The sequence below is a fragment of the Halyomorpha halys genome, unplaced genomic scaffold, assembly GCF_000696795.3.
Source record: "Halyomorpha halys isolate HHAL.00 unplaced genomic scaffold, Hhal_1.1 Scaffold297.1, whole genome shotgun sequence".
In the NCBI taxonomy this organism is placed as follows: Eukaryota; Metazoa; Arthropoda; class Insecta; order Hemiptera; family Pentatomidae; genus Halyomorpha; species Halyomorpha halys.
This window is the reverse complement of record NW_027109687.1, coordinates 534,088-555,425: the sequence shown is the minus strand read 5'-3', so window position 1 is coordinate 555,425 and position 21,338 is coordinate 534,088. Positions and strand designations below refer to the sequence as shown.

At 29.0% G+C, this 21,338-nt stretch overlaps 2 protein-coding genes across 4 annotated transcripts in view; both read right to left on the bottom strand.

Moving 5' to 3' along the window:
* The window catches only part of Oseg6 (intraflagellar transport protein Oseg6), a 29,973-nt gene extending 25,823 nt beyond the window's left edge, over positions 1-4,150 (bottom strand). The window contains exons 1-4 of one of the 2 annotated variants that reach the window (XM_067047834.1): positions 3,952-4,150; positions 2,709-2,863; positions 928-1,152; positions 132-342 (exon numbers count right to left, since the gene is read on the bottom strand). In XM_067047834.1, the coding sequence (XP_066903935.1) occupies positions 132-342; positions 928-1,152; positions 2,709-2,863; positions 3,952-4,002 (642 nt within the window). In that variant the 5' untranslated portion in view covers positions 4,003-4,150. Of the gene's footprint in view, positions 1-131; positions 343-927; positions 1,153-2,708; positions 2,864-2,963; positions 3,141-3,951 lie in introns of those variants that run through there. The other variant, XM_014420908.3, reaches the window with a different exon arrangement.
* Positions 4,151-6,055: 1,905 nt separating this feature from the next.
* LOC106680892 (zinc finger protein ZFP2) lies at positions 6,056-20,207 on the bottom strand. Of its 2 annotated transcripts, XM_014420907.3 has the most exons (15): positions 20,034-20,207; positions 19,811-19,940; positions 19,566-19,700; positions 19,356-19,489; positions 19,112-19,265; positions 17,733-17,794; positions 15,432-15,597; positions 14,185-14,303; positions 13,814-13,970; positions 11,983-12,092; positions 11,119-11,269; positions 10,817-11,005; positions 9,964-10,040; positions 7,546-7,692; positions 6,056-7,347 (listed from the first exon to the last, which is right to left on the bottom strand). In XM_014420907.3, exons 2-15 carry the CDS (start codon positions 19,890-19,892, stop codon positions 7,003-7,005), a joined length of 2,028 nt encoding a protein of 675 aa, XP_014276393.1. In that variant the 5' UTR covers positions 19,893-19,940; positions 20,034-20,207; the 3' UTR covers positions 6,056-7,002. The 2 variants fall into 2 exon arrangements, with proteins under 2 accessions (XP_014276393.1, XP_014276392.1); XM_014420906.3 differs by having other exon boundaries at positions 19,811-20,207.
* Positions 20,208-21,338: the final 1,131 nt, after the last annotated feature.

Here is a 21,338-nt window from a genome sequence, read left to right as displayed (position 1 = left end):
GAATGATAAAAGAATAAGAATGAATAAAGTGTTTACTATACAGTGTATTAACTAATAGAGGTTATATAATTCATACAAACAAGGAAAATTAACCCATAACATTAATAGTTTTATAAAATAAAAAAACATACTGTGGTATCTGGTGATAACCGATCATCATTTTTTAATGAAGCAAACTGAAGAGCTGAAGGTTCAAATCTGAGATGAACAGTTCGAAGGGTATCACCTTGGTTATTACTAATGGTAATTGTCTTATCCTCGGAGCCAAGTGCCAGAAGTCCAGTTACTCCCCAAGATGCTGTCACAATTCTTCGAGAATGTTTCCCTAAAACTGGGATTCGCCTAATAATAAAATAACAAACATTTTTTAATATAATATGGTCATAATATTATTTTATTAACAAGTTTTTTCTTAAACAAATATAGGTGAATTGAACATCCCCCTAAAAACAAAAACAAGGAAAAACAAAATTTTTATATTGAGGCATTGTTCTTCCAAAGAAATTATAGTTGGGGAATAACAATTTATGAAACAACAGTGCTGCTACAGTCAAAAGGGAGTTAAAGTTGATGCTCCAACTCCCTCACCTACAAACGGCACTTGAATATATTAGGTATTCAAGAAAAAATTAACAGTAGAAGGAATTTAAATTTTTTATAAGCATGGTACTGGGTTTATAATTAAGATACCCATAACAGTCACTGTTAATCCTATCACACGAAATGTAGTAACACATAGTTAATAGGGGAATGAAAACATTAAAATAGCAAAAAAAGACAATTTAAGGGAGGAATTTAAAAAAAATTCAATTCAATCAGGTATGATGAAAATCTACCTTTAACAAAAGACTAGAACAATGTAGAAGTAATTATAAATTAGTAAATATATAGTTTTCAGATATCATAAAATGCTCAGATAAAACTTACTTTGAAGTTCTATGGTTATATATGCAAAGATTTCCTCTAGCACTCCCAACAGCAACAACAGGTTCAGTTTTCGACCATGCAATTACTGTAAGAGTATCTCTTAAACCTGTTTCAATAGTATATCGTTTTGCAGTGTTTGCGTCCCATAGCATAATCATGAAGGATCCATCGCTGATCATTCCAAGTAAATCACCATCACTGTCCCATCCAAAACCTGTGCATTGTCTAAAAAATAAAATTATAATATGAGTCTATAAATAATTAGACTGTCTAAAAAAAATTATAAATCAATCAGTAAATAATAAGACCATATAATAAACATTAATTAAATAATTTTGTAACTATGACGTTTTAAATTATGATTTTTATAAAAATATGAAAAGCAATAATTTTAATACAAGGCTAATGGATGCTGTTATCAGTTAGGTCTAGAAAGAAATATAAATAAAACAAAATAGTCAGCAGGAGACTTCAGTGAAATAAATAAGATATTTGTGAATATGCGGAGATGTGAATATCTAATTCTTTTAAGAAGAAAATCTGACAGCATAAAAAGATATAGTTGATACTAAGGAACTCTTTTTTTTTTTTTATCATAAAATGACAACTAACACATATTATATATAATACATTATATTATCATAATAACACCTACATATAGGTTTCAAAAAATATTTTAGTAACTACTTTGTGATCACTTACTTTAAGAGAAGAACAATAATTATAAGTAAGAATTTTAATAAAAATAAACAAACAAAATATTAGGAATAGTTAAAGCTAATTATTTCTGACATGCTGACCACAAAAATGAGAATGCTGATTTTTTTTGGTAAATTGATAGTGCAATCAACACTTGTAAACCTGTGATTATTAACGACTGTAGGTTAACTGAAAGTACCCTTAATAATTGATATTTTTTTTTTTTTTGTGTGTGTTAGATTCAAAACAACAAGTTTTGAAAATTATAGTGACTTTAGATGTTGAAGCAGCTGGATTAAGAGATGTTCTTTGTTTATTAGAGTTGATGTGCTTTACTATTGCACTTCTTCCATCTATCACAATATAAATTTACCATGGTAGATTGTATATTTCATAACCGAATCATACATTTCTTATTAATTTTTTTGAATATACCTTTAACTGCTAGAATTATTTTTGAGTGAAATGGTGTTATTAATTTTGTTATCATTTATAATTTTGGAATTCTCAAAATTTAAACACTAACACAGCAACTTTGGATTCTTTGTCAAGTTCCAAAAGGACCATCTTGATGATCACATTTGTTCTGGATAACCATTGGTGCTACCTATTGGATTTCAAAATATAAACAATTATAATAGACATTATGCAAAGTAAGTACATGAAGTAGTCTAAGAAATCGTACACAACTTTAGCTCAAAGATGTATTAAAAAGATTGCCTCTAATAATTGTTACAAAATAATTCAAGAAAAACAAAAGGAATACAGGTTTAAATATAAGTATAATTGATGAAAATGAGAACACTTGGGTCATGTATGGTATATTTTGCTTTAACATGATTCGGTTAAGTATATAACTTTCTTCAATAGTTTTATTATTGGTAAAATTCCTTAAAATTTGGACTGTTGTAATTTTTACTTAAAATGATGTAACTAGCATAATTTAATGTTTGGTGAGTTAATATACCAGTGTGACAATAACATTTAGATTTATAGATCTAATAGACAAGAGCTGATAAACCATCTCACAGCCACTAGCTCAGTAATAAATAAGCTAACAATGGAATTCAGAAGAGTCCTACCCAGGTAATTTAATTCGTTCATGGAGTTTCCCTTGTCGATTATAAACACAAATGGATACATCATTTCCAACTGTGGCTAAATACAGTCCACTGCCTTTCTGCCAGGCAAAATATATTTCACCATCTCCATGGGGTTGCTCTAGTTTGAAAAGTTCCTAAAATTACATCAATAATTTATTGACTAATAATTAAGAGTTAAGGAAAAGATTTTATGATAAACAGAAACAGTTATAGTTTCCATTTAACCAAACCAACCTTTTCGTATGACATCCTGAGGGATGTGTAAACAAATATTTAAATTAGTTTACACTCCCGCAATCTTTATTTATAACCTGACAGAACTAAAGGCTTTAACAACTTCCACTGAGGTACTAACAAGATTAAGTGTTGTCAAAACATAACATTGCCTAAACTTTGACTGAATCGTTTCGATCGACTAAGTTTTAAAACAATTTAAAAAACCCATACATTTTAATCACCGTTTCTAATGCCTAGAAAAATGTCATACTTTATTTTAAATTAATTTTTAGCTAATATGGACAAATTTTCAATAAAACTATATTACTGAGCAACATGTTCAGATAATCCCTCAAAAAAGGTCTAAAGCATATTTGTGTGTATAAGATTATTTGCAAAGGTGGAAAAATAAGATAGGGTTGGAAATTAAAATATACTTATCACCCCTTTAAAGGGTAAAACCAAGTATCCTTGTAAAAGCTCGGCCTCCACTAGAGATTTATTTTCGGACGAATGTTGATTTGCAAAAATAAAACATATTATTTCAAATTAAAGCGCTCAAATTTGTGACAAGATAATTTAAAAAATTAAAAAAAGTTTTAAAATGTCCTATTTTCGCTGCTACACGACTGTCGCTCCATCGAATGAATCACACGAACATGGATAAACACTCACCCACTTGCACTGTATAGTCATAATCCGGAAGTAAATTTTTTCAGAAAAATTTCTTTCAGTTTCTCTTAACCCTTTATTAAAAATATAATTCATCTCAAATCAGATTAAAATTTGAGCTTGGCAGAAATACCCTTTGGGTTTGAACTTCACTAGTGAGTCACGGCATAGTAACGATATTCCCGAGAGTTTGGAGCCTCTATGACTTATGATGAATTTTTCCCATTCTTGTCAATAATTCGTAACAACATGACAGGTTTTTATTTTATAGACTACAGTCCTTTTTCAGGATCAATTTATTTATCTTTTAGTAGGTCAGTCAATTTGCTCTTACCTTCTTTTCATAGATATATTTAGTTTGCCAATATTCATACTTTTCATACATATGTCATGTGAGTTACAATTTTCTCTATCAAAATTCTTTCAAGCCATTTCCAGGACCAGTGTTATAAAAATAATCTTTCAGATTTAAGCTTAAAGAATCATTGAAATACTGAACAAATAGTTTCCCATTGTAGGACGCTGGACTTCGAACAAGTTAAAATACGGGATATGTCCTTGGAAATACGGAGCAGGTAGCAACCTTGGGAATAATATTATTCATAATTTCATTTAACAATATAACTGGAAACAAAATAAAACAGCAATTTTTCAAACATAAAAATTAATTTAACCATTAACATCAATTGGATAAAAAAACCGATGCATTTGATTGTTCACAATAAAATTTAATATCTATGGTAGCTCAGACAGTATTTCCCAGATTTTCTTGAATAGTGGCACATCTGACAAAAAAAAAAGAATAGTGCTTTTTGGTTGAAATAGACGTGTTACAAAGATATTACCATATGCAAGAGCTTATTTCTTTACTGTGGTTCCACAACAGGCAGTTCCAAAGCAAACTTAAATTCAAGAAGAATTTGTTGATTGAATTCGATTTTGTTTTGTTTTTTGGCCTGTTATTTTATTGTAGAAAGATGGTCCTGATGGCGGTCAAGAAGGGTACAAAAATTACAGAAAAAAAAGTTTACAAGAATAAGTAGGTTTGGAGCAAGGGAGTCTCTCATGGCAGATCAGAAAATCCACTGATTGGTATTCTTGTAAACTTCCTAAATACAAATAACCCTATCCTAAAAATATGAATATTGCTTAAAACCTCAATCTATATGTGTCTATGTATTATATCGGAATCCTGATTCTACTACTAATTATAATTTCTTCCACATTGGCAAACCAACAACCTCAACCACCTTATAGCCCATATTTCCCAACACAAATCATCCATCAAGTACTGAAACTTTTTTTTCTGATCCCTCTAAAAACAGAGAATATACTTAATAATAGAAATTAATAAATGCATTATGTGAAGAACATACTTCAAAGTGAGTTACCTCACAGTGAGATACCTTTTTATACCATGGATACTTGAAGGTCTTAGTTAAATACTTATCAATGTATTGAGAAGCTTGTTATGTGGAAACTCTTAATATAATATCTGCTAGTGGTCTCTGTGAGATCATTAGTTATAAACAGATAAATAAATAAAAATAATGATAAGAAAGAAAACAAAGGCTGAGGAGGGACAAGTGAAGGATTTAAGGAGGGGTAACATTGATAGAGTTTCTGGGGTCCTTCCTACCCTGCCACCTTGCAGGAAGGGGGATGGGGTGAGTGAGTGGAATAAAGCTCCTGTAACTCATTTGCCTTCAAACAATTTGAACATGTTTTGACTTTCAACCATTCCTTTAACTTTGACTAAGTTTCTGTCTTTCCCATAATCCCCAATGCCTCATAGCTGAGCCTATTCATATAAATCTTGAAGAAAAACCTGTTAATCATATAATTGATAAGGACTATATTTAGTTGACTGTAGGACCTAGCCTACAGATATATTTTAAACCTCATTAAACATAATTAACTAAAAAATTATCACTGTTCCTACCCTACCCTCTTCTTTATTTGATATCTATTTCCTTATATTTTTTTAATTTTTACTTTAAATTTATTTATTGTCTTTCTCCAGTCTTATTCCATTGTTTTATTTCTTAATTTTTGCTTATACTTAATATAATTTTTTTTAAAAGATTATATCACATTCCATTTATTTTATCTCCATCGTAAGATTCACCTATTAATTTAAATTTTTTTTTATGTTTCAAGTTTTTTACTTTTATTTAATTATTTTACTCTTCAGACTGTGTATAATTTTTAATGTTTGTTCTCTTGTTTACATATTCTTTTGCCCTTTTATTTATTTTATACAGTTGTTTTCACCATTATATTACTCAATTATAATCATATACATTTAATAACTTTTCTGATCGTTCCTTCAACTAGACTTCTTTCTTATTAATATTGGTTTTTCAATAAAATTTTAGTCCTGTTTGGACGAAAGGAAAGGTTGGTAGATAATTAAAATAAATAGAAAAAAGAAGAAATTAGTGTGTTTTGAACTTTTATTATATTTATAAACATATATAATATCATAATTATTGCTTAAGGTAAAATATACAATTATTAATACATCCCTATATGCCACTAATGAACCTGCTTGGGTAAATGCGGACTGTTACAGAATCTGAAAAAAAAAATCCCTAAATAACATAGTAAAAGTTAATTTATTCTTAATATGATAATTACTCACTTTATATCTTTATTTAAAGAATAAACAATTGTTTTGCATTTAAAGTGAGAACACACTTCAATTATGAAAATTATTTTTCAGTCATCACTTATTTTAGACAAGACTACATACATTAAAATATGTTCAAAAAATCTTAATTAATATAAATAAATTACATCCTTTCATACAAGCAACTAAATTTTATGGTCTTATAATATTTATCTAAAACTTAGAAAATACACTTTTTAAAAATAATATCCCAATATAAATCAATATATATAAATATATAATAAAATAATTTCAAATTTGACAAGGTAATACATATATTTTTATAAAAGAAATATACAATACCATCACTAGTTAAATATTACAAATGCTGCCATATAAGTTATCAATTGGATCAATATAGTTTAAAACAATTACTTAAGATATAAGTATATAATTTTTCCATCTCAAGTGTATTAGAATAAGGCCTGTTCAACATGATTTATAAAATTTGTGTATAATCAAATAGTAGCTGCTTGAATTGCTAATATAAAATATAAAAATATGTAACAGTAGTAACAAAATATATATTTTTAAAAAATCTCTTCATTGATTATTGCTTCAATGAAAATATGTACAAATTTCTTTTTATTATAATTATCACACTTAATTACACAATAAACTTTAAAACAAAATAAGAAGATATTCCCTCAGTCGAAACATTTTCTTGAAAAAAAGAAAAAAAAAAAGATTCTTAGCGTTTTAAAGAAAGGAACCTCATGACTTAGCCAGTCTAAGAACGTGTAGAATGACTTGATCAATTGTTTGGTTGTTGAGGAGAGCTTTAACAGCAGAATCATCAATGACTACAGTAAATAGCAGTTTAACATTGTGCCTCAGTCTTTCATGCGACGGTGTGGTGCGGGGTGAAGGATCATGGCCACAACGCTTTATCACAGACTCTAAAAGTGACTCCACTCCTTCTGAAGGCCATCCTAAACCAACTAATGTAGCTTCGTCAACAAGCAGGGTAAGTAATTCAGAGACTGCTTCAGTGAGACCACGTTCATCCAATTCTCCTTTTTCTTCTAAACCATCAACTAAACTGGCTTCTGCAGCAACCTGGAATTCCAAATGACACAAGAATGTTTTTAAAAAGCATTTCTGCAGATTTATATCACAGAATAGTAAAACAATTATTCAATTAAAATATGATGAGAATTTTAGTTGTGGTATGACTATAACCTTTCTATTTGGCAAATTGATAAGTAATTTATTGAAAGATTAAAATATATGAGATTCCATTACAAGAGGACATACTTGTAGTAGTTGCTGCTGCAATTTTTTCTTTTCAGCTTCTGTTCTGATTTCTTCAAGCATATCCCGGTGTTTGTTTCTCATATGCCGAAGGAGACAATCTTGTCTGATAAATGCTCGACCACATTCATCACATGAACGGGGAGGTTCCTTTAAGAAAAAAGATATTTATAGTATAAGACACCAAGATAATTTTTTAACATTATCTGACTATATGTGTCATGAAAAAATGACTAAATAATATTTTAATATTATTAAATTAAATTACATATTTCAATTACAGTAGAGCAGGGGAGGCCAACTTTTCAGTATATAATATATACTTTTTATGTTAAAAGTGCATCGCGATCGACTTACACTGATGTAGGGTTGTGAAATGTTTACTATGTTTCAGTATAAGGTGTATTCCATTGAAGTATGGGTAGATAAGTTAATAAACTTATTTTTTAAATCACTTATTAAATTTTTGAGATATAGTCCCATAAAAAAAATAAAACGCATTGTGTGGGGTGACAAGTGTAAAAAGTAAGTCAAAATATATTGTGCAGTTTGAGGAGTGTCAGGCTGTCAGAATTATGGGAATTAACGACCAGCGTAAATTCCAAGAATGCATTCAACTATTGCTAGAAAGTTTAGTTTTCTACAATCCGCTTTAAAGCCCAAGGTACACGGAATTCCACCCCATTGACAAAAATTGGGCTCGCGATTGACTTGTTGGCCACCCCTGCAGTAGAGCATCAATTATCTAAATTTTCACTAATTTCATTGGGAGTGGTTCAGATAACCGAAATTGAATTCCTAAATAAAAGGCAAACAACCAACACATTTGAATGAAAAAAAAATAGAATTATTTTCTTATAATAACTGATTTCATCAAACAACTAACATGTTTTATATTATCAAAACTGACAAGAATGGACTGGAGTTCCATTAGATTAGTTATAGGAAATCTAATTTTAGAGAAAATAATCTTCAAGCTTACTTTTTAGGAATGGGCAATGTCAACCCCTCCTTGTATCATTTCAGATAATTAACAATTTACTGTATTAATATTTGTTTGTTGAATTAAAATTAAAACAGACACTATTAACATTTTAAATACAAAGAAAATTTTAAACAATAAATCAATTTCCACTATGTCCTATGTTAAATTAAATATTCTAATGAATTGTGTACAAGCCAAGAAAACATAAAGTACATTAAGCATGAGGCTCTACAACCTTATGAAAGCTCAAGGTTTATACCTAATACATACATGAATACATCGATGTATTCAACAAGATAATAACAGAGGCTTTATATATGTGCTTTTTATTTAGAGTTTACCAACACCTTTTGGTCAATTATCGATTGTTCCCTATCTTAAATAAAATTCTTCCCAACCTCTCCATACCCCTCAAGTAAGGAAATAAATAAAAAAAAATTTGAAATATTATGTGCTCAAGTGTTTAAAACCAATATAAACATTTTGAAATACAAATATCTTTAAAAAAACAATACTATAAAATGATATGTAATTGTTATAAAACAATGTTATTAAAATGCCTACTGGGAAAACTAATAATTTTGTTCTATAACCACTCGCTATGTACAAATTGGAAGTTCCAAAAAACAAAAAAAAAAATCTTTATTTTAGCCCATTTTACGTGTAAGTGTTTTGAGTAAACAAAATCTTGATAGCTTATAACTATGTCTTTTGGAATTATGATTATGATAAGTGGAAATTAATATTTTTACATCTTATTTTGGGATATAAATAAAAAACAAACGGCATTACACAAAATTAATTGATTTATCAAATAATCCAGAGATTTGAGAATGAGAAAGACCAACTGTTAATGTAAAACCTAGAACACTTAGAAATATTTGTCAATAGATTTGAATATGTAACAAGCCCTGAGGCTATATTGTAAACAACAAGAAAATAAATGTTTGGGTACCAACTTATTTTAATTTAATTGAGTAACATTTAATTTTATTGTTCCACTTAAATAGCAATAAATTTTTGGCAAATTCCTCAACTCTCTATTGAGTTTGATAACAGTCTGACTGTTACAGAATTATAAAATTCCCTGACTTAAAAATGTATAAATGGAATAATTATAATAAAATTTTAATTTATTTTAAACAATTTTTAAACCAAAACAGAATCCTCTAGCAGTTCTATTCTCATTTCTGATTTTTAGTTTACGTTATTGACATTACAATAAGATTGAATTGCTTTTATATTTTAGAGATCTTTTTGAGCTTTTAGCCAGGAATTGTTCAATTCCTTTCAGGGTTGTGTGATTATATGTTTTAGGTTATCAGTTTGTAGGCTTTAAAATTTTCTTAAATAAATATAAAGAAATTAGCTATGAAGGCTGACAGATTGTTATAAGAGTGATTTATTTTTTCAATTGCAGGGTTCTGCGATCTTACCTTAGTATGAGTAAGAAGGTGAACTTTTAGAGAAGATTTCATTGCAAATGACTTGGTGCAAATTGGACATTTATGGGCTGAAACAAAAAAAATAACACAATGATTATTAACATAAGCATATAAGAAGAAGGCTGTGAATAAAAAATTTCTTGATTCTTACTTGAAGTAATTATCGAAGCTTGTACTATAATATACCATTAAAAAACAAACTTATAATAAGATTTCTTTATGATCACCACTTAATCATGGTATCCATTTGGAACCTGATATCCTCATAGATTAATCTCTAAATGAAAATTTTAATTATATATATCTAGTTAGTACTTTATGTTTCAGAAGTGATCATCTAATGCAAATATCAAATCGAAACTATAATAGCTTATTAATGAATAGTAAGTTTAAGTTAAGTATACTATGTTAATGGTAAACTAAATATAAACATTGAACAAGGAAAACGAGTAGGGACGTAGAGAGATGCAGCTCTTGCCATGTTTAATTTTTTGTTCACAGATTGCTCACAGCACTTGCTACTTACACTTTGACCTAATACCCATGGCTAAAAAATGGAATAGAATGAGAATAACAGTGGATCTTCAGCCATCCTAAGCTCTTTGGACATTACTCTCAGGTTAAAATATCTGTTTTTTACTTTGTTTAACATTTTATTAGCAACAGCAAGGTTTCCTTCCTTTGGCTTGTTAAAGCAATTTTAATTAGTTTTTAAATTAATGAATATTAAATACTTCATAATACATATTAAATTAAAGTTAAGTTTAATTACAACAACAAAAGGTAACCTCAAATAAAATTCATGAACAATAAAACCATCAGAAAAGAATCATATTCAACTAACCTTTTATCCCAGAGTGAATGATCAGATGACGGTTTAGGTCTTCCTTTCTAATAAAAGTTTTAGGACATTGATCACATTCAAATGGTTTTGCACCAAGGTGAATAAACTTAGTGTGTTCGTTTAGCCGTGCTCTTCGGTTAAATGACTTTCCACAAAGTTCGCAAACAAAAATCTCTGGAGGTAAAAGAACTAATCCAAAAAAAAAAATTAAAATAAATAATAATAAATAAAAAAATAATACTAAGAATCACAAAATAATATTTTCAATAAGTAACATTTCTGGAAAATACTTGACTAGTTACCTGATTGACCAGTATGGTAAAATAGATGAGATCTTAATTGAGAAGATTGTATGAAACGTTTACCACAATATTGACACTCATGAGGCTTAAATCCAGTGTGAATTCTGACATGACGATTTAAAGTCTCTTTAGCACCAAATCTTTTACCACACTGTTTAAAAGAAAATAAATAATTACTTATAAATGAGGAAACTACATGTAATAAATATAAAACATTCAGCAAGCCCATAGTAAAAGTGAATCACAAATAAGAAATTTTATATAAACAATAATATTACAAAACATTTATGAATAAAGCTGGTAAAAAAAAGAAGAGATGATTCTATTTCCAATAAAGCAGTGATTATATAAAAAATAAGCCAACTCTTTAAAAAAAACAAACAAACACATGATTTAGAAATTGTGTGAATCTAACCTATGTTCATACAATCGTACTGTCTATCTTACCTTATATGTATTCCCTGTAAGACAGGAAAAAGAACCAAATAATTAAATTAAATGAATTGTTTATATAGTTTTTAATTATTACAAATATAAACAATGTTATTTATTTACAAAATGTAAATTTCAGTTTAAAATTTAAATTTCTTTTTTTTCCCCACAAAAAACAAATATAATGATTAGAATTATCCTCAATGGAAATATATAATATTAAAGGTAAAAAGAAATGTCATGTGGGAGAGGAGGTTAATAAAAGTTTGAAGTCATGAATATTGAGCAAAATTATGGCATATTATTTTGAATCCTTATAAATAAGCAAACATTTTTTAAACCTCAAATGAAGTTTTGTGGTTTTTTAAAGCTTTTATTTTCCATTTAAAGTAAATGAGAATAAATTAGAAAAAATAATTTTTGAATACTAACCGTTGAACATTCAAAAGGTCGTTCTCCAGTGTGAGTTCTTCTATGTTTCTTCATAGCACCACTTGATGAAAACCTCTTAGGACAGAAGTCACAACAATATTGTTTCTCTCCTATAAAATAAACAAAAAATAATGGAAAATCATTACAATCACAAATAAATAAGAATGAAATAGTTACAGTCTGGATCTAGTAATACTGAATTTAGAGCACTGATAGAGGAAAAATGGATTATTATTATTTATTTCCTAAGACACATAAATATAGTATTTAAAAACAAAAACAGAAATCTACATGATATAGTTTTAACGTCGAATGAATGTAGTATTAATACTATGGTAATCATCAATGATAAGGCATAAGAACAAAGCTGCGAGAACTCTCGCATAGGATAACACAGGGCCCCCCAATATACAATCCGTAGGAAATCATATTGAAATCTTTATAACCCAATCTGTACCGTCCCAATCTGCTGACTTACCTCTGTCAGAGTTTTGAAACCTTTTATTTTTTAAAATAGCTTTTAATCAAGTTTCAGTAAGAATTTAAAAATCAAAATTAAGATTTATCACTTCTTTACAAAGTTTCCTTTCTTTTGACACCTCACTTGTCAAAATCAATAACTCCTGGGAGCTAAAAAAGGAATTGATACTACTGTATTATATATATGTACAATAGTAAAGTCAGATCCACCCTGCCACTTTGTCCTTTGTAATATCTTCTCTGATAGTAGTGAAACCTATCTGTACTGCCAGCCTCATTAGTGGGAGAAGTGAAAGGGACTACATGTTTTCTGTTATGTCCATTATGTGTAGGGATCGATACTTCACCTTTGGTAGACAGCTTGCAGACTGAAAAGGCTAAAGCCTTCCTCCAGGTTGAAGGATTCTGTCCCAAAGGGCACCTCCCCACAGGCACAGTCCTGAGTTAAACTAGTTTTGTTCAATTCTGAGTACAAAAATGTATAAATTACATTGTAAGAAAGTATATGTAATTGTATTCAGATATTATGAATACAAATACCAATAGAGCTCATAATTAATGAGTACAAATACCAATGTATTCACTGCTCATAAATATTGGGCAGTATTTGTATTTGTATGTACAAATACAAGTTTAATCATTACTCATCATAAGTGAGTACTGAATAAAAATGTATGTAGGATACATTAATGCTTTTGGCAAGTAGTATTCTGTATTTGTAATTATGGGTACAGTATGTCCAATTCAAGTCTGATAGTAATGGCATTAGGAGCAAGCATTGAACAAAGATGGAAAAAAATTTGAAAGAAATTAGGTCAAGGAAAATCACATCAGTGAGGTCAAGGAAATTTCTTAAAAAAAAGGAAGTCAGATCCCACTAGTACTTGCAAATTTTAACATCAAATATCTACAAAAACTCTTTACACACACATAAAATTTAGGAGGATTTGACTCAGAAATAAGCTGTTGATCAAGGAACATCATTTAACAAGATAAAACAAGTGATGATGTTTTTGGATTGCATTACAACTTAAAAGTATGTTAAATTAAATAAATCAAATTTTGAAAAATTATTATGCCTTTTAGAGATAATTAGAATAACTCAAATATGGGTATCTGACACCAGACAACAAGAATCTGTTTGACATGTGATGTAACATCAGTAAAAATAAAATATTATTTTTATTCTTCTTTTTGTATTATGTTCAATAATAAATTAATTATTCTTTCCATAAAATAATAACTGATAAAAACTTTAATAATTTTATTTATAACCTAAAATATTTTAAACATAAAAACAATGAATTAAATACAGAAGTAGGTCAATGTAATTTTCTTAAATTGCACTAACCAGAATGAATTTTCTTATGCATCTGGAGCAAATTAGTGCCACAGAACTCCATTCCACAAGAATCACATGAAAAAAGCTTTTTCCTTTTAGTTTGTCCAGCATGAGCTCTAAGATGTTCACGTAAGTTATCTTTACGATTGAATTCACGACCACAAACCTGAAAAAAAAAATATAAGTTAAAATTTCTGAAAACAAACTATCATACAAATGAAAATGATAGAGAAAAAGAAAAAAATGATAATAATAAAATAAAAACATAATAACATAAAGTAACTCTAAAGTCCAATAAAAATGTATAAAAACATTTTATTTGGATAAAAAAAAGATTAGAAGTTACTAAAATAGAAATTTAGAAGTAGAAATTTAAATACCTGACAAGGGAATACTGGTTTCTCTTTTCCATCACATCCAGTTTGCATGTTGTGCCTCACTAAATGATATTTTCTAGAAAATTCTTGTTTACAAACAGGGCAAGAATAAGGCTTGAATCCTATAAAACAAAATAAAAATAATAAAGCTCAACTCATATAAAAAGAGAGAGAGAGAGAGAGAGAGAGAGAGAGAGAGAGAGAGAGAGAGAGAGAGAGAGAATATAAAGAACTGATAGCATGGGGTTGGAGAGTTGATGAGAAATTTTAGGATTTTTGAGATAAAAAAAAAAAATGAAGACCATCATGGCACCTTTTACTGTTGGGACAGTATTGTTACACTAGATCCAGCGTGATAGTCGACACTACATGAGTGGCAGTGAAGCTACTGTCACGCTACTGAAATGGTGAAAACTGTATATAAGTTGCCGACACTACAGTATTGTCACACTAAGTCTAGCATGATAGTTGACAGTAAATTTAGTAGCAGTGAACGAATTGTCACATTAAAACCCATTTATATGGTGGAACTTTACTGACACAGTACTTGGCTGTCTCTAAAATGAAGTTATATTAACTTCTTGTCAAAATTATAAATCCAGAAAAAATATTTGATGAGATACATTCCAGTAAAATAATCGATTATTTTTTTTAAGTAATTCATTTAGGTTCTTTGACGATTTAATTTAAAAATATTATTTCAAATAAACTTTATCATTTAACTGGACTATCCAAAAGTTGTTTCACTAAAATCTGTGACAAAAGTATAGGAAATATAGGGCCCAATCAAGAAACCGAATACCATGAGAAGTCAATAAAAATAACATTAATAGATGGTAGTTATAAACACCAAGGTGGAATTCTAATTCTGGGAGAAATCAATGTATCTCTATTCAACTTCCCACCAGCCTATTATTAACTATTTCTCCAAAGAACTGTTAAAAGTACAGAAACTAGACTTATCTCTATTTTTTTTCCTTAATCAGTAAACGACCTCTTTTATTACAACTATTTTATATATGGATAAATCACATGTGCTTTTTTTTTTTTCGTATTAAAGATAAACTAATTGGGAAAAACCCATTAAATTAAGAAATTAAAATTGTTCATCCTTATTTATTTTGATATCTTGTCCTGTTATTTATAAGTAAATAAAAAATTATAGAATAGTTGAAACATTTTCAAAAATATATTTGTAACATTGTACATTATATTTACACAAGTTGAAAAAGTTGCAGACAATGAAATACCTGTATGTGTGTACATGTGCCTCGCGAGTGTACCCTTGTCAGGACATTTGGCCCCACATTGAGGACATTCATGACTTTCACCACCATGGATAACCCTTAAGTGCCTCTCAAGAGATGCCTTGAGGCGGAAAAGTTTTTTGCAGTCGTTACATTCAAAATCACCAACCTAAAAAAAATAATAAAATATTATTATTTTATATTGGATAATAATTTTTTTAATACTATTTCACCAGATTAGCCTGGTGGGCCTTACATTGCTAATATAACAGATTTCTTTCTTTCTTTTTTTTTTTTTTGTTTTTTTGTTTTGACAATTGATTATGGGGGAGGGAGGTATAGTCTTGTGCAAAAGACACCTCTATTTACACACTATAAACATTGAAGGATTGTGAATAATAATGATAAATTGGAAACAAAACACATATAAATAAAAAATACAATAAAATAAATAGATAAAAATAAAAATTCTCAAGAAGGGAGAAAAAGAAAAGTTAATTAAAAAAACAGAATGTGAGCTTCATGGAACAGAGTGTAAACTTATGCATTTTTGTTGTTTCTTGCGATTGTAGTACAACAATTGGGCACTGGGTCATGATAAAAGCTAGGCAACAACAGAACTTCGACTAGTAATAGAAAACAGTAAGGAAGTGAGATTAAACACTGGCCCTTATCTCTCTAGCTACTGTCTGATATATGACTTTAATTTTTATTAAAGCTTATCGAAAACAGATCATATGTGCCTTGTATCTTGTTATCCTTGATTTATCACCATTCTTTAGTGGAACTTGCAAACTGTTAATTTTTTCTTTTAGTCATTGTGAGTTTATAATGTAAAACTATTATTTTTAAAGGAGATGGTCAAGATTCTAGTCAAGAAGGAAGAAAAAATAGTAATGACTATTTATTTACTATCTGCCTAATTATAATTTCTTAATTAATTACTATTTTTTTTACTTCTTCACTGCATCCCTGACCATCTCCATCAAATTAACTTACAGTCCATCCATCTGTATGAAAACTATTATAATTCACTACTATGGAGAGTTTCTTAATTAATGTTTCTTGAACTGATGATTGGTACTAAGCCCCAGCTTACAGTACCAACAATGAAGCAATTCAAGAATGTTCGTTTTATATAGTCCAGAACTGACAACACTAATTTGCATTTTAAAAGCAAATAGTGTGGAAGGTTGGACATTCGACTTTACTTTTTAGATTATAAAGAGAAGCATTCAATGATTGACTCTTTCACAGTTCCTGATGAGATATCTGGTGAGAGGAAGCAGTGAAGAATTAACTCTAGACAAGATATCCCGCAGTAGATAAATTATGTTTGCATCTGGAAGTGGTTAATGTGTTATAAAAAGTTGCATATATGTATATGTATCTTGATATAACATAATTTCTTGTACTCATTTATTTCATCTCCATCTACTAAAATGTTTCAGAATATTTTCAACTGCCATTGGGCGCTGTGGGTATCTATATTTTGAGATAGCATTAGCTGCCCTGTGGGCTTTCACTTAGCCTGCGTGTTACTACCTATACTCATGTCTATTTGTACTGTCCAGTATTAACAAGGGACACATTTTTAGCACCCTATTTTTCATTATACTATAGAACATACTTATACGTTATCCTGCTGAGTACATTTCCTATGTGTTTGTAATCACATTTCTAACAATTAAAATAGAGAAAAAGTAATCAAGAGGTGAAGAAATATTTATAAAATACTGTATTGTAAACAAATGTTTTTCCTTAAATTGATAATTTTGCTAAAAAAAAAAAGGAAGACAAAATTCTATCAGCAGCAGTTCAAAGCTCTATCTAAAAATATAGAAGTTGTTTATGTTAGTATTTTAATAGTTGTTGACTACAAACCATTTTTTAAATTTTCAAATTTCGACAAATTGAAGGTAGGTGGTAGAGGGTAATTGATTAAATAATTAATTAAATCAGTGGTAAGGAAGTGTTAATATAAGGACTAACACAAAAGCAGCATCTTAGGACTTTCTACCAGCAAACAGTGCCCCCAATATTTTTTTAATATTTATATCAAACTATATTTCCGATTAGTGGTGTAACATTCCATCCTAATTTCCAAAAGGTACCTCCAAGGAGTTATACATTTATTTCACCAGATGTAAGGAGTCAAGAATACATAATATTAATATTCATACATACAAATATAAAGATCTGTAGATGGAAATACATTCTATTGTTAATGAAAAATAAACAGAAAAAGATTACATATTTTTAAAAGGAGATAAGATAAATTAAAGCAAAACTATAACTACTTACACTATGAGCAGTCTCGGCATCTTCCCCACAGCAATGGCACTCAGCTCGAACAAAGACACTATCTGAAAACAGATTTACTTTACTTAGATACATTTCATGTTATTGTATAAAACAAACATAGCTTCAATGGCAAAAATTGATATTTATGAATTAATATTTTTTTCAGAATAAATCAAAAGTTATATAAACCAAAGCTGTAAGTGAATATTTTTCATAAAATAAGATATTATTGCTATAGTTTTCCAAGACTCTATTACTGGTAAACAAAACAGAGTTGTGACACTTTCCTTTCGGGTCAAAAAGCAGATGTTTTTGTAATATTGCTGCTCTTAATCTCTTCTGCTGGTACTAGAAGACCACAATGGTCAGTTGTATATGGTTTTTAATAAAATGTGATTGTACATGGGACTTCATAGAGGTATTCACAAAAAATTATTATTAAAAAGGAAATTTCTTGCTTTAGCTAAAAAATTGCTTTTACATAAGAGTACAATAAATCAAAAGAGTCACATAAATCAATTTAAGAGCCGAACCGAGCACTTAAGAATTTTGGTACATAAAGTCCTCAATGACCATTGATTTAATATAAACAAAGGAGTTATTTCTGAGATAACAATTCAATACCATTATGAGAGCCTTTCATTTGAGAGAATAGCTTAAAGTACCGATAATTTTATTTATCAGAAATAATTAACCTTGTCTCATTGTTAGCAGTAATAAAAATCAGATGAGTAGAAGCTTTGATAATTAGCTTAAAGATATCAAGGGAAAAATATTTTCCAGGTTGAAAGCACATTTCCAGAAATAAGAGCAGTAATATAGATTTATTATATTACATTGGAAAGTCAAAGATTAAGGAAAAAATATTGATTAATATATAAAATTGTAGAAGGTAATGGAAATTGTTGAGAAACACATGAACTCTAGCATGAGTTTGACAGTGCAGGCGTATGAGCATTAAGTTTTTCTGTTTCACCAGTCTGATTAATGTTTTCATAGCATAATTATTAAATAATTAGTTTAACATACATGAGCCTTTCAGACGACAGGATAAACCCATAAAAACAGTCTTTATTCACAATATTGATTCTATTAACAATTTAATATTAGTAGTAGAGCAGAATGGAAAATTTAAGTCCAATGTTATTAATATACTTCAACTATACTTACTATAAAAGAAAATGGAAAGCATTTTGCAACAAGAAATATTATATTACAAGAACTGTTGAAATTGGAGTAAGTCATTATGTCAACTGAAAGGCTCAGTTCATGTTGAATATTTATGATGTAACTAAACCCATTTAAAGTCCTACAATAAGGAATTGCCAAGCAGATAAAATGATGAAAGGTAGTAATTATACTGAATGAACTTTACTTACTATCTGGTGATGGAACAGCATTTGTGTTGTCTGTTGGTCCAGAATTAGGAATACCATTCTCAGTAACTACTGCACTACTAACATTCTGTGATTCATTTTTAATTTCAGAGTCAGTAGCCTTGTCGGTGCACTTCTTCAAATGAATTTTCAAGCCCTACAAAAATAGAAAGATTTGTGACATACAACTTAACATCAGTTAGAGAACTGAACTGATCTTAATTATTACAATAAGTATTTAACATACTGCTGGTGACTTAAAGCTTTTGAAACAGGTGTTACAACTGATAGTTGTCAATGAGTCCTTCTTTTCTGGTACTTCTTTCACAACCACTTTTTCATCTTTCTTTCCTTTCTTTTTCACATCTATGTTTTCTTGATCTAAAAGAAAAATCAAACAAAAACTGTAAACAAATAGTAAGATAATCAGAACACTTTATAACCTTTACATATTTACCTTTCTTTTTATGTTCCCTATTTTCTTTAGCTTGGTCTTGTTTAAGGCGAAGAGATCTCCTTTTAGGACCCACAGATTTTGTTTTTGATTCAACTTCATTATTTTTTGTTTTTGAAGGAGTTAATTCTGTAGATTCTAGGCACAATATCAATCAATAATTTCATTTTGTTTTCACAAATACTCAAAACTAACCCATACACTCATATAACTTCATAATTATTTCAGTAATTGAAATATAAGCTTACCTTTAAGAATGTTAGTACTTCTAGTACTGGCTTTTAATGGTGTTCTCTTCGTAGCATATGTTTTAACAGTTTTTTTATTCATAATTGTATTTGAGAACCAAGAGATAACCGATGTTATGAAGAAGAACTTCTAAAACGTATCCCAGGATTACTTGAAATCCTAATAAATTTAACTAGAAAATTAATACACAACACTTAAAACTTGTTCTAAGCAGAAGACTACCTAAATATTGAACTACTGAAGGCTAGATTTATATACGTTAAGCAGACATTTAGGGAGAAGCACTACAAACAGAACTACGTCGCTGCCTTGAGGGAAAGTTTCATAATGGCGGACAGGGCGCTGTGTGTCCTGTGTCGTATTTATCATATTTGTTGAATTGTTCTCAGAGATAAATTGTTGAATTTTTAAGTTAGCGTAACCATTGGAAATTTCAAATTAATCACAAATGTATGTTTCAAGTCTATTTTATACATTCTCCATCTCAATGTAATTTGTCATACTGCCTGCAACAGTGAATGATACTACAGGTTTAGCAGTTCTGTATTACACGTTAACGTTAAAGGCGCAAAGGACACATGAACTCTCTTGTGTTATAGAAAATTAATTTTAGATTTAAAAATCCTATTCAATTAGCGATATGTATGTGTTTAAAAACATACGAACTTAATACTTCCCTTTATTAAAAATTATCAGCTAGTGTTTATTGAATCGATCAGATAAGAATTTTAATTTTTCATTTGCTGGAGGTATTGAGGGCAACTGATGAAATTAATAGACCTGCCCATAGAGTATTAAGTATTAAGTAAAAAACGAGTATATTTTGTTTTAAAATTTTTTTTAGTAATTGTCAGTTATCAGATAGGTGAAATGACAAACATAGCATTCCGATATAGTAATATTTTCACTGATAAAGAGATCATCAGCAATTTTAGAAAGAAATATCCCTAATTAATATTGTCCCCGATTAAATAAATTAATAGATCGCTGAAGACAAGAGACCAACTTTAATCATGTTTTATCGTTAAATAATTATTGAATGCATTCTGCTTAGATTGCCTTAGGAGAATGAAATAAAATAAATAAATAAATAAAATACATTGCAAAATGTGCTTGAAATAGATTATGATAGGTTATAAAATATTGGATTGATTTCGTAAAGAAACATATACAATATTTGTTCGTATTTTAGGGAGATATAGTTATAAATTTATTTCTGTCAATGGAAATTCCATAAAAAATAGCATTTTAGAAAATATTTGTTTTCACAAAAATCTCAAACTTATTATTTTCTATTGACTCAGAACAAATTTTAGATAGTAGCGACAGGGATTAGTGGTTCCCTCTTCCCCTATTTTAATATTCTGATATATTTCAAAAACGGATCTGACATTTAATTATCAGCGATTATCTGAGTAAAATAAAAAAAGAAATAACCCTCATGTTTATCCACTAGACCAATAGTTCCCCAATCGGTGGTTTGTGGACCATAAAGTAGACCACGAGTTTTTCAATGGATCGCGGGAG